Below are 13,387 nucleotides of genomic sequence, written 5' to 3' on the forward strand. Positions count from 1 at the left end.
CTTTTATTGCAGGGACACTGCTCAATGATTGAATCAAATCATCCACTTTCCAGATACACAATGATTTTATCATGCCTGACAAAATTCTACACCTTGGTATTTAAAGCCACAAGAATCTCACCATAATTGTTTTTTAAAGCTCTTAAAATGTCTTCAATCATCCATTTAATTTTTTGAAGGTTCAATTACCTGTAGCCATGCTTAATGGCCTTAATGATTTAGCATTATAATTTCAGAACTGGTTCTAAACAGTATTCACTTAAGTTTTAAAAAAAAAATGATGAATCTTTCAAAGAAGCAGCAAACTATAAACCATGAACCATCACCATATATTCATTAATCCTTTGTTAGGATCATTAAACAACTGAGGTTTACAAATATACATTTTGCCTAATCAGAAGAGAGATACACATACCACACTAAGATGCCTAGATTGCATCACTGGCTCAAAATCAGGTCAGCGATGGAATGCATACATATAAGTCTACTTTGTGCACATCAAAACTCCTGTTACGAAGTTGCTTCTGCCTGACAAAAACCTCTTGTGCACTAAATAAATTGGCTACCGTTTACACCACCCAGCCTTGTTAAATGACCTTCCAAGTTTGCTTAGCTATAATTTGTATCTCTGGGATATTTAAATGGCCTTCTCAAATTTGGGAGAAGTGGTCTTGATGGGGGCCCAAAGATCTGCACCATTGCTGCGAGCAATTCCAACAGTGCAAGAGATTGGAACAAGGCATAGACCTCTGATTCTCAGACTGTATTGCTCTAATTCCTGCACAAGTAATCGAACCCTTTAATATCTTAGCTGTTAATTACAATCAACGATTCATGTCTTGATCTCACAATGGTGCAAACAATAAAGGGTTCAACAGGAATGCTTGACAGATAATAAAACTGACTCTCCTTTTTAAGGGACATTCTCTAACATGTAATCACGTATACAAAGCCATTACCGCATGCATGACAGTAAAATATTAGTAGAGTATAAATACTACAGTCCGCATATCTTGATTTTGAGAAACATTGCGAAGACTCAAATGCTAGTCAATTCTAGCAAGGTCTCCATCTTTGAAGAAAAAATTTTATCTTCAAAATGTGAGATTCATAATGCATGGTGCAATTATTGTTTGAATGTCACGAAAGTGTTCTTCAAAAGACCATTTTCCTAGACAAGCACGTAATGATTGACTATTTTCATAGTATAGCTTTTCAAATTTATCATGTTATCAAAGGTCCAGCACATGTTCACCTGTAACTGAGCTGCTGGTGTACTTTGGAGGTATGGAGCACTCAACACCTGAAACCAACCCAGAAGGCAAGGATGAGAGATCAAAGTCAAACTGTCACAGGAACATTCAAATATTTATTAACCACCAATGGCGTTGAAATATGATGACATGTGGTTTAGACATCAACCTTCCCAGAGGTGCAACACTATAGAAAGTCTATCTTTCACTTCTTTTTATTTTAATATTTTGATTTGTGAAAGAACAAGCCTATGAGTTGGTTATGAGTTGATCATGTCCTACCAATCTTTCAGTTGAAATCAGAACCGTCAAAAAGATACAAGTTCTGTATTTTAGCCCAAAACTGGAGGTAGAAGAGAAAATTTTCAGTTAAAACTTCCGGTGGTTTTGCAAGATGATTCATCTCAAGGCATAGACAAGAGCCCGGAAAATAATAGTTCTAGATCAGATGTCAAGAAAAAAATCCACAAACTTGACACACCATTGCATATCGTTAGAAGCTTCCATCCACAAAGATTCGGTTTAGAATCAGAAAAAATGATTTATTAGGGTGTATTATCAAGTCAAGTAGGCTCAGCCAAGTTTCCATTTAATGAAAATGAATTCACACAAGGTTTGCAATTTCACGATTTGCACTCCAGCTGGGACATGTTCCAAGATTGTAATGTGGTAAACAGGTAGACCATTAGGATAATAAAAGTATTATAAGCAAGAAGGTCAAACCTTAACTTGTTCATGAAGAAATTGTATGTATTCCATTGCCTCCAGGAGGACAGATGCAGTATCTGTCTGCGCAAAATAAAAGGCGGCCATAAAATTGCAGTTTATTGTAAATGAGGGTTTTTTTAAAATTTTTTTTTATCAGGGAGCAAAAAACAAGAGAATGAAATTCCCTGTTCAAATTCCAAAAGATAAGAATTGGTATATTTAAGCGATTAAGATGATGTATATATTCACACCACAAAATGATTTCGCATCAATAAGAGTTTCCTATCTGTACCTTCCCATATGGTGAAACAAGCTGCTGCAGAGCTACAATCCGTTCACCTAGCTTCTCTTTCCTCTCCTATTCCAAAACACAAACAAGAAGCAAGAATAAGCAGCTAACATTACACACAATTAAATAATAATAATAATAAATAAACCTTGCAAAAAATAGCTCCTGTTGGATTTTTGTTGACTTTGAACTTTGAAGAACAAGGATTAGAACTTAGGATTCATAGGACCAAAAGAGTGCTCACAAACTACTTAAAGAAAAAGTTTCTTTATATGGCCATTATAATAAATGGTTAATTATGACCTAAAAACATGCATAGGACACCACCAACTTTTATGTATTTGTGTATGTCATGCAAATACCTTTAAATGAAAAGCAAACTATCCCCCATCATCTCATTATGTTCAAATTGCAATAAATTGTTAGCTCATATGGGTTTGTAAATCTGGTTTTGTGCAAAAGATTTTCCACCCATTAATCACAAATAATACTCCATACTTTGGGGCTGCTTATCTTCTACCATGATGCATGAAAGCTGTCTCATCCAATGCCAATGCCAAAGGATCCAAAAGTCTTACTCTATGTATAGGGAATAGGATTTACTTGAGCTAAGCACCCTAGTTAATATTGATATTCATTCTTGAACTCAAACTTGGTAAGCATAACGATTAACAAATAAATGAGGAGGAAACTGTATTCCAGCAGGAGAGATGCATAAATGAGGAGGAAACTGTATTCCAGCAGGAGAGATGCATAAAAAGGGAAAAGCGTGCAGCGGTGTGCAGGGAAAACCTTTGTGGATATAGAAAGATCAGCCTTATGCCGTTTGGTTGCAAGAGAAGTAAGACTGCCTTGGTCAACAGAGCAAGGGCTTCTTTTGTTCTCCATCATCTTTTTCACAAAGTGTCACTTGTTTTCCCTACATAAAAATGGCATTACCATGTATAATCAGAAATAATATAAACACCTCCCAATCATATTCATGTAGCAACAAGTTACAGTAGAAACAGAACACCTAAAAGAATCAAGAAACTCAATCACATAATATTTAATCTTTCACAGGCATAGTTAAATAAGAAACAGCAAACATCCTAATAGCATGGTAACCAGATTGACGGTTCATAATTTATTAACGTTCATTATAATATTTTCACAGTACTGAATACCTTAGCGAAGGTGGTTACCTTCAAAATGACATCAGAGATTATAAGTGCTTATATGTCTTGCAACAAAATAACCTTCCCACACACTTTTTCCACACCAATGCCCCTTTTCTCATGAGATGATTTACAATGAATAGATGCTCCTTTACTGGCTAAAAGGCCAGGAAACAAGCAACATGACTTCAATGTATCCATTTATTAACATGATCAAATCAACAGTTGACGTTTACTAATTTTGATCTAGGTCTAAAATATACAATTGACAGTGTGCAACACTTGTTGAGCCCTCTGGTGCATTTTCATTAAAAGAATTATCTTCTAACTATGGATAATTCATATAAGGAAACACAGATGGATACACAGTGAGTGAAACTCCCCAAAAATACAGAATTAGGACTGATAGCCCAAGTCTAATTTGGGAGGGTGGTTTCCTTCACCTTGTATGGGGTAGGTAACTGATTAAAATTTCCATTCACAAAACCAAAAGATTGCAAGAACTGAGCATTCACATGGATACAAGTAGAAGAACAAAATTAATGTGGCAACACCCAAAGAAAAAGATAATTATGCTTGACCAACCGATCACTTTGATTTTGATTAAAGGAATCATCTAAGGTAGATCACAAATTGTGGACCTACAACTGAGCTCAATGACACTACAATTATAGCATAAAATATTCAAATACCATATAAACACTCACGACACCATCCATAGAGGAAAAAATTTATAGTTCATATCATAAACAGGAAGACATGCACTGTTTTGGTCAGAGATTAGCCCTCCACAAGAAGCTCAACAAAATAAAATATATGCATCTAATTAACAATATAAATACAGCTACATACTTTAAAAACAATATAATCATAATTAATTAATTGTATGATCACAAACAGACAGGCGTTCCATGAATCAATGAAACATAAATTGTTGTTTAAAATATTAGAAATAAAAAAGAATTGCATGGAATCAAACAAATCCCTACCTTCCATAAATTATTTTTATAATGGGGCAAGAACCCCTCATTTAATCATTCACCCAAAATCACATAAACAAATCTGAGGGTTAAAATTGCACCAAATACACAAAATACAGACATAAATGAACACAGTATCGTCATGATTGTGTCACCGTGATAGAGAAGAAACTCAAAGTTAATAGAAGATTTATCGTGGGCCCAGAGTGGACACATGCGTGAACGGAACATTGATGCATTCAATTTGCTTATGTATATTCTACCCATCTTCTTTTATTTAACACAAAAACAATATCTTATTCAATTGATATTCATATTACTTCAACTACTAAATTCCCTGCAGCCTACATGCATTCAGATTACAAATAATCAAAACCCACAAAACCCAAGAGGGAAAAACAACACCACTGTGAATCCAAATACAGAAAAGGAATAACCATACTTAGATTGATCAGCACATGAAAGGAACAAACTTTTTTTTTCATTTGGGTACCTAAAATAAGAAATTTTTGGGTGCTGGAAAGTTTGAGAACTCACCAAGAACCCTGAGACTGCATTGCCAAAGGAGGTAAAAACAATATCTCAAACCTTATAGTGGAAAACCTTAGAAACTCACCTCAGAAATCACTCAAAATTCAAGGGAAGTTTGAAGTGACAGCAACAAAGATGACTTTAATTTGAGTTTTTGTCAACACCCAGAAGAAAAAAATAAAAAATAAAAAATAAAGGAGAGAGAGAAACAAAGAAACCCCTCTCTCTCTCTCTCTCTCTCTCTCTCCTGACAGCAGAAAAGCCGAAGCTTTATGCTATAACTTGTCAGTTGTTTCTTCTTTAAAGCAGAAAACTTTTACGTTCAATAAGTGAAGTCTTGTTAAAAGGGGCAACAACAAAATCAGTAAATGTGATCGAGGAGATAGAAAGGGGAGAGAAACGGCGCCGTATTGTAGAAGAATATGGTGTTGTTGAAGGAGGAAACTGAAGAAGCAAGAGAGAGGAGGGAGGAGGGGGAGCTGAGAACGTATTTGAAAGGAGGTTTTATAATGGGAAATGGGTTTGGAAAATAAAATAAAATATTTTTTTTAATATAAAGAAGGAATTATGATTTTATGAAATTGAAATTAGTGACAGCTAATATCCAACCATGCAGAGTTGGATTTAACTCAATATGAGGTCATTTTTATAACCATGGTTGGAAATTACTATACACAAACAGAACTCTGGCTTGTTGGCCTCTGCAACATTGGAAGGAAATTACCTTTTCTTTTAAGAATTTTTTTTTTTTACAAATAAGAATATTTCCAAAATAATTATTTAATTTAAATTAATTATGTTTATTTCATTTTATTAATTAAAATGAAGTAATGGTAAAAACTAAAAGCATCTCACAATTATTTGATGGTCCATTTTTAATTATATTTCGTTAGATTTTTAAATTTTATCAAAATATATTTTCTCTGTTTATTTTTATTTATAATATTTTAAAAATTATTTTATTTAAGATTATTTATTATTTTAAAAATATTAAAAAATATTAATTAATTTTTTAATTTTATCCTAATTTTTATTAACACAATAATTATTTTTTCAATTTTTTAAAACATATTTTTATTACCATTTCTCTAATGGCCCGGCCTACTAGTGATATTGTTCGCTTTGGGTTGAAGCCCTCACGGTTTTAAAACGCGTCACTAGGGGTTACGAACCACCAACTTATAAATCCAGTATCTTTCCCGCGTTTTGCGGACGTGAGATTTGTCTAGGGTGTTACAGTTTCTCTCTATATATTAGGTGACATATTTTATTATAATTTAATTATTTCATTAATTATGTAAAAAATATTAAATAATAAATAAAAATAGTTAAAGAGAGTGCTTTTTGACTTTTTATTATATATTTATAAAATTTATGAATTTAATAATTACACTATATAATTTAATAATTATACTTTTATGCTATTAAATGAAATATAATTAAAAAATTGAAAATTCCAAGTGATTTTTGTTTAGTTTCATAGTAAATAAGGCACATCAATTAAGGAGATTGTGAATCTAATATTATTTTTTAAAAGGAAAATTAAAATAAAATTTTTTTTCTTGAAATGTATAGCTTGTGATGGAAATTGAAGTTAATTTTTAGAAAAAATTTCTTTGAAAATTTGTTTATTAAAAAAAACTTATGAGAAAATAATTGTTTCTTAAGATAAAGTTTTATTAATTAGAGGGCAATTAACTAGCTCAAATGACATGACAGTGCACTGATACTGAATATAAGAAATGTAAATAAATTAATTAATTAAAGAATAATAAAATTAAATATTATGAGCTAATTGATTTGGTTTGACATATAAAATAAATAATTTATTTATAATTTTTGTGAATATTACTTAGAGTTATTTTAAATATTTTATATATTATTAGCAATCATTTTTATATAATTTATTTAAAAAAAAAAAGTATGCTCTTTTATCTTTTTTTCATTAAAAAATAAATAAGAAAACTGTTTGTGGAGGTTTTTTTTTTGGCGGGAAATCGCTGTCAAGGCAGTTTCCATATACAGGTGGGGAGCTTCTGCGGGTGGGTCCCATCTGTCCCCTTCCCCTTCTGCTGATTCTCTCAATCCCCGACCACTCATTCTCTGTCCTATATTCCCTCGCTCCTTCGCTCAACCACGTGTCGTTAATGAAGCGTAGCGCACACGTATAGGAAAGTGAAAGTCACGGCCAAGCGGAAGAGAGTAGAGAATAGAGTTTGTTAGATAGCGGAAAGAGATTTACGCGAGGAGAGGGACCCAGTAGAAACTGCGACCGTGCGCGCAAAAGTCCACGAGCGTAAGGGGCGAGATTTTAGGTGGGACCCACGCGGTTTTGCCCTTTTTCTATCTTCCTTTCTTTTCCCCATAAAGTGTCGATGGGCTGCCGTTTAGCGATGGCCTTGGCACTTTAGCTTAGGAGTTGGGAGTTAGAAGAACTACCGAACTAGGATTACAGAATTTCTTTATTATTATTATTATTTTTTTTTTTCATCATCTTAAATTACACTTTTAGCCTTGTTAATCAGCTAAATTATTTTTATAATAATTTTATATTTATCTACTTATTTTGATATAATTAACTTATTATAAATGATTTCGAAACTAATGAATTAAAAATTAATATCCTTTCTATCTATTATCAACTCTGGATTTTTAATTTGTTCATTTTTCTGAATGCAACAAATATTAAGAAATAAAAAATATTTTATAAAAAAATATTTTCCATGAACTGACAAGAAAATTTAGTTTTTTTTTCTTTAACCAACTTTTAAAAATTAGAGTCTCAAGGTTTAAGTTTTTTTATTATATTATTATTCATATTATTATTTAGTTAAAAATTTTAAAATATCATTATTATTTATATTTTATTTGTCATTAATATTTAAAAGTAATGAATTTTCTTTTTTTTTAATAAAATACAAGCTATTTGCTAGAATCCCATTTCTAAATAATATTTTTATTTTTTTAAAATTAAAAAGAAATATCTGTATGTTTATGTATATCATAAATGTATATAATAAGTATAAAATAAAAGATTTTATAATAGAACTAATAATTGATAGGACTCCAATTTTCAATCTATAGGATATTAATTAGGTCTTATCAATTGAATTAAAACTTATTGGGACATTTTATCTTAAATTTAATTTTTATAGATTCTCACATGTAGCTTAACAATTTGGTTAATTTTCTTTAAAATGGTTATTTTTATTGACAACCCAAGTAGGTTTAACTCTCTCATTTGTTCAAAATTATCAAATTATGGCTTGTCTATAAGAGCTACATAATCAAATTGCCTATGTAGTCTACACAAATATAGGTTTTAACTTGAGTGGTAGTCTCTTGTTTACAACCATTAGATTAGAGAATTTTTGTGATTTAGTAGATTATATATATATATATATATAGAGAGAGAGAGAGAGAGAGAGAGAGAGATAGTTGTAGCAAACATTCTTTAGGAACAACCATCTATCTATCTACATACCTACATTGCTCCAAAATCAACCAACAATTAATCTTAGTCTCTCTTATAGTTGTGATTTAAACAACCAACAATTAAGTATTTGTTTGATATTTTGAGGTTATAGAATTAAAATTGCTTCTTAAAAAAAATCATTTTATATATTGTAAAAAAATATAATTTTAAAAAATAATTTTATTATTTTAGTATTCTTATGATTAAAAACTTATTAATTTTAATTTTAAATTATTTTATAACACCATCTAATTAATATATTTAAAAATATATATATATTTTTCTTGACAACAATTTCAATAGCAACGTAAAATAGACTTTAAATTTAATTATTTTCCATTATAAGCCACAATTAATATATTATAAAAATTTAAATGCAATGTAAAATATAATACATTTATTTATTTATTTATTATATAATGCATAGATTTCTAATTTCAAATACTATGCAAAAACTTATGATTATAATAATATAAATAAATTATCAATGTATATGTTCAATTACCAAGGTTTAATTAATTTTAAAAGTTAATCTAATTAGTAATTTTTTTTTATGAATCTCTTAATTTTAGTGTATTTATAAACTTTAAATTATGTTTAGCCTATTAGTTTAATAATTAAGTGTCAATCTCATATTCAAATCTTGTTAATTTCTAGAACAGGTTGAAGATGTTTTAATTTTAGTTGAGGGAATTGATTTTTTTTTTTAATTTTAAAAGAAAAAAGATTATCCAAATATGATAGTAATAATAAACCCTTAAATAATTCATGATAAGCGATTGATTGACGCCTTTAATTTATCATAAACAGCTCACAATAAGTGATTAATTGACGCCTTTAATTTATCATAACTCAATTTTCGAGACAAGTCTCAAAATATATATATATATATATATGTGAATAATTTATAAACGTCAATATCTCACCCTTAAAAAACAGATAATATTTAATCTCAAACGCGGATGCAGATTGATTGCATCCAACACTAAAAAGCTTATCACCAGATCACCATCCTCATTGGTGAGAAAATGGATTATATATATATAAATAATCTGTCTCTATATGGGATTAATGTGAGCATATTGGAAGGCAGTTGGTCAGTCATGTATTAACTTTGAACAGAGCGACCATGACCAAGTTTAAAGAGTGAGAGTCTTTGCAGAATGAGGCCAACGTAAATCAAGGCTTAAATCATGGAATCCTAAATCTAATTAAGTTCAATGATAAAGACACCAAATCTTGAATTTTGCTTCCTTTAAGATTCATTGATAATGAATCACTTTTAACTAATTAACAAATATGAAAGTTTTTTTTTTCATTTTAATATTATAATTAAACATTAAAAAATATTTTTTATGAAAAATATTTTTCATAAAATTATTTTATGTAAAACAAATAGTATTAAATTAAAAGATTTCCTAAAAGATGAATATGTTTCTTACATTTTAAAATTTTAACCAAAACCGAAAGGGCTTTTGTTAATGATGTTTTCTAGCTATTATCAACTTAATACCAATTTTTATTACAGTTTTCATCAATGTTAATAATTTATATTCATTTAATATAGGTTCGATCTTATATAAAAATAAATTTAATAATTATTAAATTTAATATTTATATTGAGATATGAGCAAAATCACATAAAATGTATATAAAGAATGTATAAATACAATATTATACTTGTTAAAGTTCATTAAAATGTTTATTTATCATTAATTTTATATCAAAAATTATCAATATTATATAGAAATTAATATGCAATATTATATAAAAAATAACAAATATCATATAGAAAATATAATTTTTTTATGTTATTAATATAAAATTAATAATAAATAAAAATATTTAATAAATTTTAAAAAATACTATAATATTACATTTATTAAAAAAATTAATCTAATAATTACTAAACTTATTTTCATATCAAATCTAGCTAGTAATTGTGTCACCTAATCCTTAATCTTGTTTGTTTGTTTTTTTCTTTATTTTCTATTAGAATAGTTCTTGATTCTTGGAGGGTTATGCACTAATTTTTGGGTAATTTGCCAATTTCCATGCATATATTTGTTGACATAAAGTAATAATCTAAATCAATCATGCTTGTAACTTTATGTGGGCTCTGATTCTATTGCCATCAATTTAATTATTAGCGAAGTTATATATATATATATACACACACATATATAGTAAAAAAAAAATACAAAATATGTTAATACCATTTGGAAATTGATATTAAATGTGCAATGTGTTGGTAAAATCATAGGCAAAAGAGTGATGTCTGCCCATGCATTGCCCACTTCAATTTCATTCTTCACCAACTTTAGAATCAAATCAATATATAATCTTTTTTTTTTTTTGGTTAAAAAACTTACATGATTTTTTTATAAAAAATTAAATTCATAATTTTTAAATGAAGTTGGTTAAATAATGTCAATGGGAGAGTGGGGCAGCACCTACACCTTTGATATCTAAAACTGCCTCTTGAAGTTGAAGGTGCAATATCATTGTCAACCCTTTTGCCTAGACAAGAGCCTACCCCAATTGTTTTTTTTTTTCTTTTTAAGCATACAGTTTCTCGTACTCATATCAGAAATGATATTTAGATAAAATTCTCTCGACAATAACGACTATAAAATTTGTTTCTGACTTTATAGATAAAATTCGCTTGAATATCAACTATACGCCACTAATCCAACCACTTGTAGACTTTCGTTCTCTCTATTTTATTCACTGTGAGATGTATTAGAAAAGGTAAAAAGTGAAAAATTTATAGTATTTAATTTGATTAAATTCTATCAAAAGATAAATTTAGATAATATATATTTGTATATAGAGTATATTTAATTTTATAATATATTATTTATTTTGAATTTAAATTTTATGTATTAGATATTTATTATTTAAATTTATTTATATAAATAATTAATTAAATATAAAAATTTATATTTTTATAATAACATTTATTTAACCTATGCTTAAAACGGATTAGGACTCATCATTTGACAAAATTCTCTATTTCTCATAACAAGATTACCGGCAAGATTATGATGATGGCATTGCTTTGTCGGTAGATATATATATATATATATATATATATAGGGGTGTGCAAACAGTCGGTTCGGTTCCGAACCAAACCGAACCGATAAAACCGAAAATCGAAAATAAAAATTTTAAAAATCGAACCGAACCGATTGATAAGAGAAAATCGAACCGAATCGAACCGATAAATATCGGTTCGGTTCGGTTTTAAATCGATAAAACCGAAATTTATAAAATTTCATATTTTTAACATTAAATCTAAATAATAAAAACATAAAAACAAAAAAATTAAAAATCAAAACTCAAAAATCTTAAGGTTCGGTTCGGTTTTCTTTGATTTCGATTCGGTTCGATTCAATTTGATTCGATTTTTTTGATTTCCTATATATATATTAATAATTTCGGTTCAGTTCGGTTTTTTTGATTTTTTTATGAAAATAACCGAACCGAACCGATTAACCGAAATTATCAAAATTATAAATCGAACCGAACTGATTAAATTTTAAAATCGAACCAATTGAACCGAATTAATCGATTCGGTTTGATTTTTCAGTTTAAACCGAAAACTGCTCTCCCCTATATATATATATATATTTTAATATAATGTTTTTAAATGCTTGTATTGTTGTTGGATTATTGTTATAATAGGTGTTATGAATTTAAATTCAAGAATTCTTATCGGCTAAACCAAATTTCATCTTTGGGAAATTAAAGGCAACTTTTTTGTTTAAAGTTAATTAATGCTACATGTATTTATTTAGGCTTCGACTGTAGTTGGTCCAATTGACAACCTTGCAGCATTTCTTGGAAGGCCTTGGGCAGTCACCAGATACGTACCATAGGCCTCGTCTCTTTGGGCTTTGTCCCCTCCACACCTCCAATATTAATTTATTAACAATATTGCACATTACTTAAATCTAAGAACAAGCGAGTCTTTCAAATTTCACATCCAATATGTTTAATGTATGTAAAATATAAAATTTTATTTATGGGCCTAGCAAATATAAAATTTTTTAGTTACGGGCTTAGCAAAAGAAAAATTGGGATAGGACTATCAACTTCTAAGGGCCACCATAATTATAAGGTAATTTTCATAGCTTATTTATGAACTCTGTCTCGTGTTTCATTTTCGTTCATTAATTTTAATTTATTACTAAAAAAATTATTAAATTTTAATTTTATTTTACAAAAATTTCTTTAATATGCTATAGCAGGTTTTTAAATTAAAAAAATAATAAAATTACATTTTTCTTGTTTTCTCTTATACAAAAAAATACTAATAATTCCAATAACTATCTATAAAAATATCAATATAATCACAGCGATCTATTTTCTTATAAAGAAGAAGGATTTACCTTAATAAAAAAGTGCTAAAAGTATATTTGTAAATGTCATACTGTATTTTATAAGAATTTTTTAATATAAAAACCTATTATTAAGAGATTTTTTATAAAAACAAAATAAAACTTTAGAAATTTTTTTAATAATAAATTGAAGTTAAAAAATAAAAATATAAAATTTCTTACCCCACAACCACAAGACCCAAATCTCTTTTGCCTTAAACCCTTCCCAAATGCATGCACCATAGCAATAATCTCGCCAAATTGTTTTGTTATCTATATAATTATACACTGAACTTCGTCCTGGAATAATCCTCCTTTGCAAAGGACTGATTTATTATAGAATATAATATTTGTAAATAGCTCTTAAGTTTATCTGTTGCCTAATTAATATTTGGGTGAATTATAAAATAATTTTTATAATTTAAAATAATTAATAGATTAATTCTTATATTTTTAAAATTGAACTAAAAATTAGATAGAGGGACTTATGTGCTAACAATTTCAAACTAGAGAGATATAATAATTCAATTTTCAAAATAGTACTTAATTATGCCAATCTACTTGAATTATTTTGTAATTCAATTGAAGTAAAATGCAATCATGGATAATGGA

The 13,387-nt window shown here is 28.5% G+C and overlaps 1 protein-coding gene across 3 annotated transcripts; it reads right to left on the reverse strand.

Annotated features, from left to right (window-relative positions):
• Positions 1-308: 308 nt before the first annotated feature.
• On the reverse strand, positions 309-5,405 carry LOC110670918 (transcription factor bHLH153). Of its 3 annotated transcripts, none has more exons than XM_021833234.2 (6): positions 4,925-5,405; positions 3,043-3,169; positions 2,254-2,319; positions 1,983-2,042; positions 1,256-1,303; positions 309-778 (listed from the first exon to the last, which is right to left on the reverse strand). In XM_021833234.2, exons 2-6 carry the CDS (start codon positions 3,139-3,141, stop codon positions 638-640), a joined length of 414 nt encoding a protein of 137 aa, XP_021688926.2. In that variant the 5' UTR covers positions 3,142-3,169; positions 4,925-5,405; the 3' UTR covers positions 309-637. The 3 variants fall into 3 exon arrangements, with proteins under 3 accessions (XP_021688926.2, XP_021688924.2, XP_021688923.2); XM_021833232.2 differs by having other exon boundaries at positions 1,977-2,042; positions 5,004-5,403; XM_021833231.2 differs by having other exon boundaries at positions 1,977-2,042; positions 4,925-5,403.
• Between the last annotated feature and the right edge of the window lie 7,982 nt (positions 5,406-13,387).

Source organism: Hevea brasiliensis, chromosome 1, assembly GCF_030052815.1.
Source record: "Hevea brasiliensis isolate MT/VB/25A 57/8 chromosome 1, ASM3005281v1, whole genome shotgun sequence".
Lineage (NCBI taxonomy): Eukaryota > Viridiplantae > Streptophyta > Magnoliopsida > Malpighiales > Euphorbiaceae > Hevea > Hevea brasiliensis.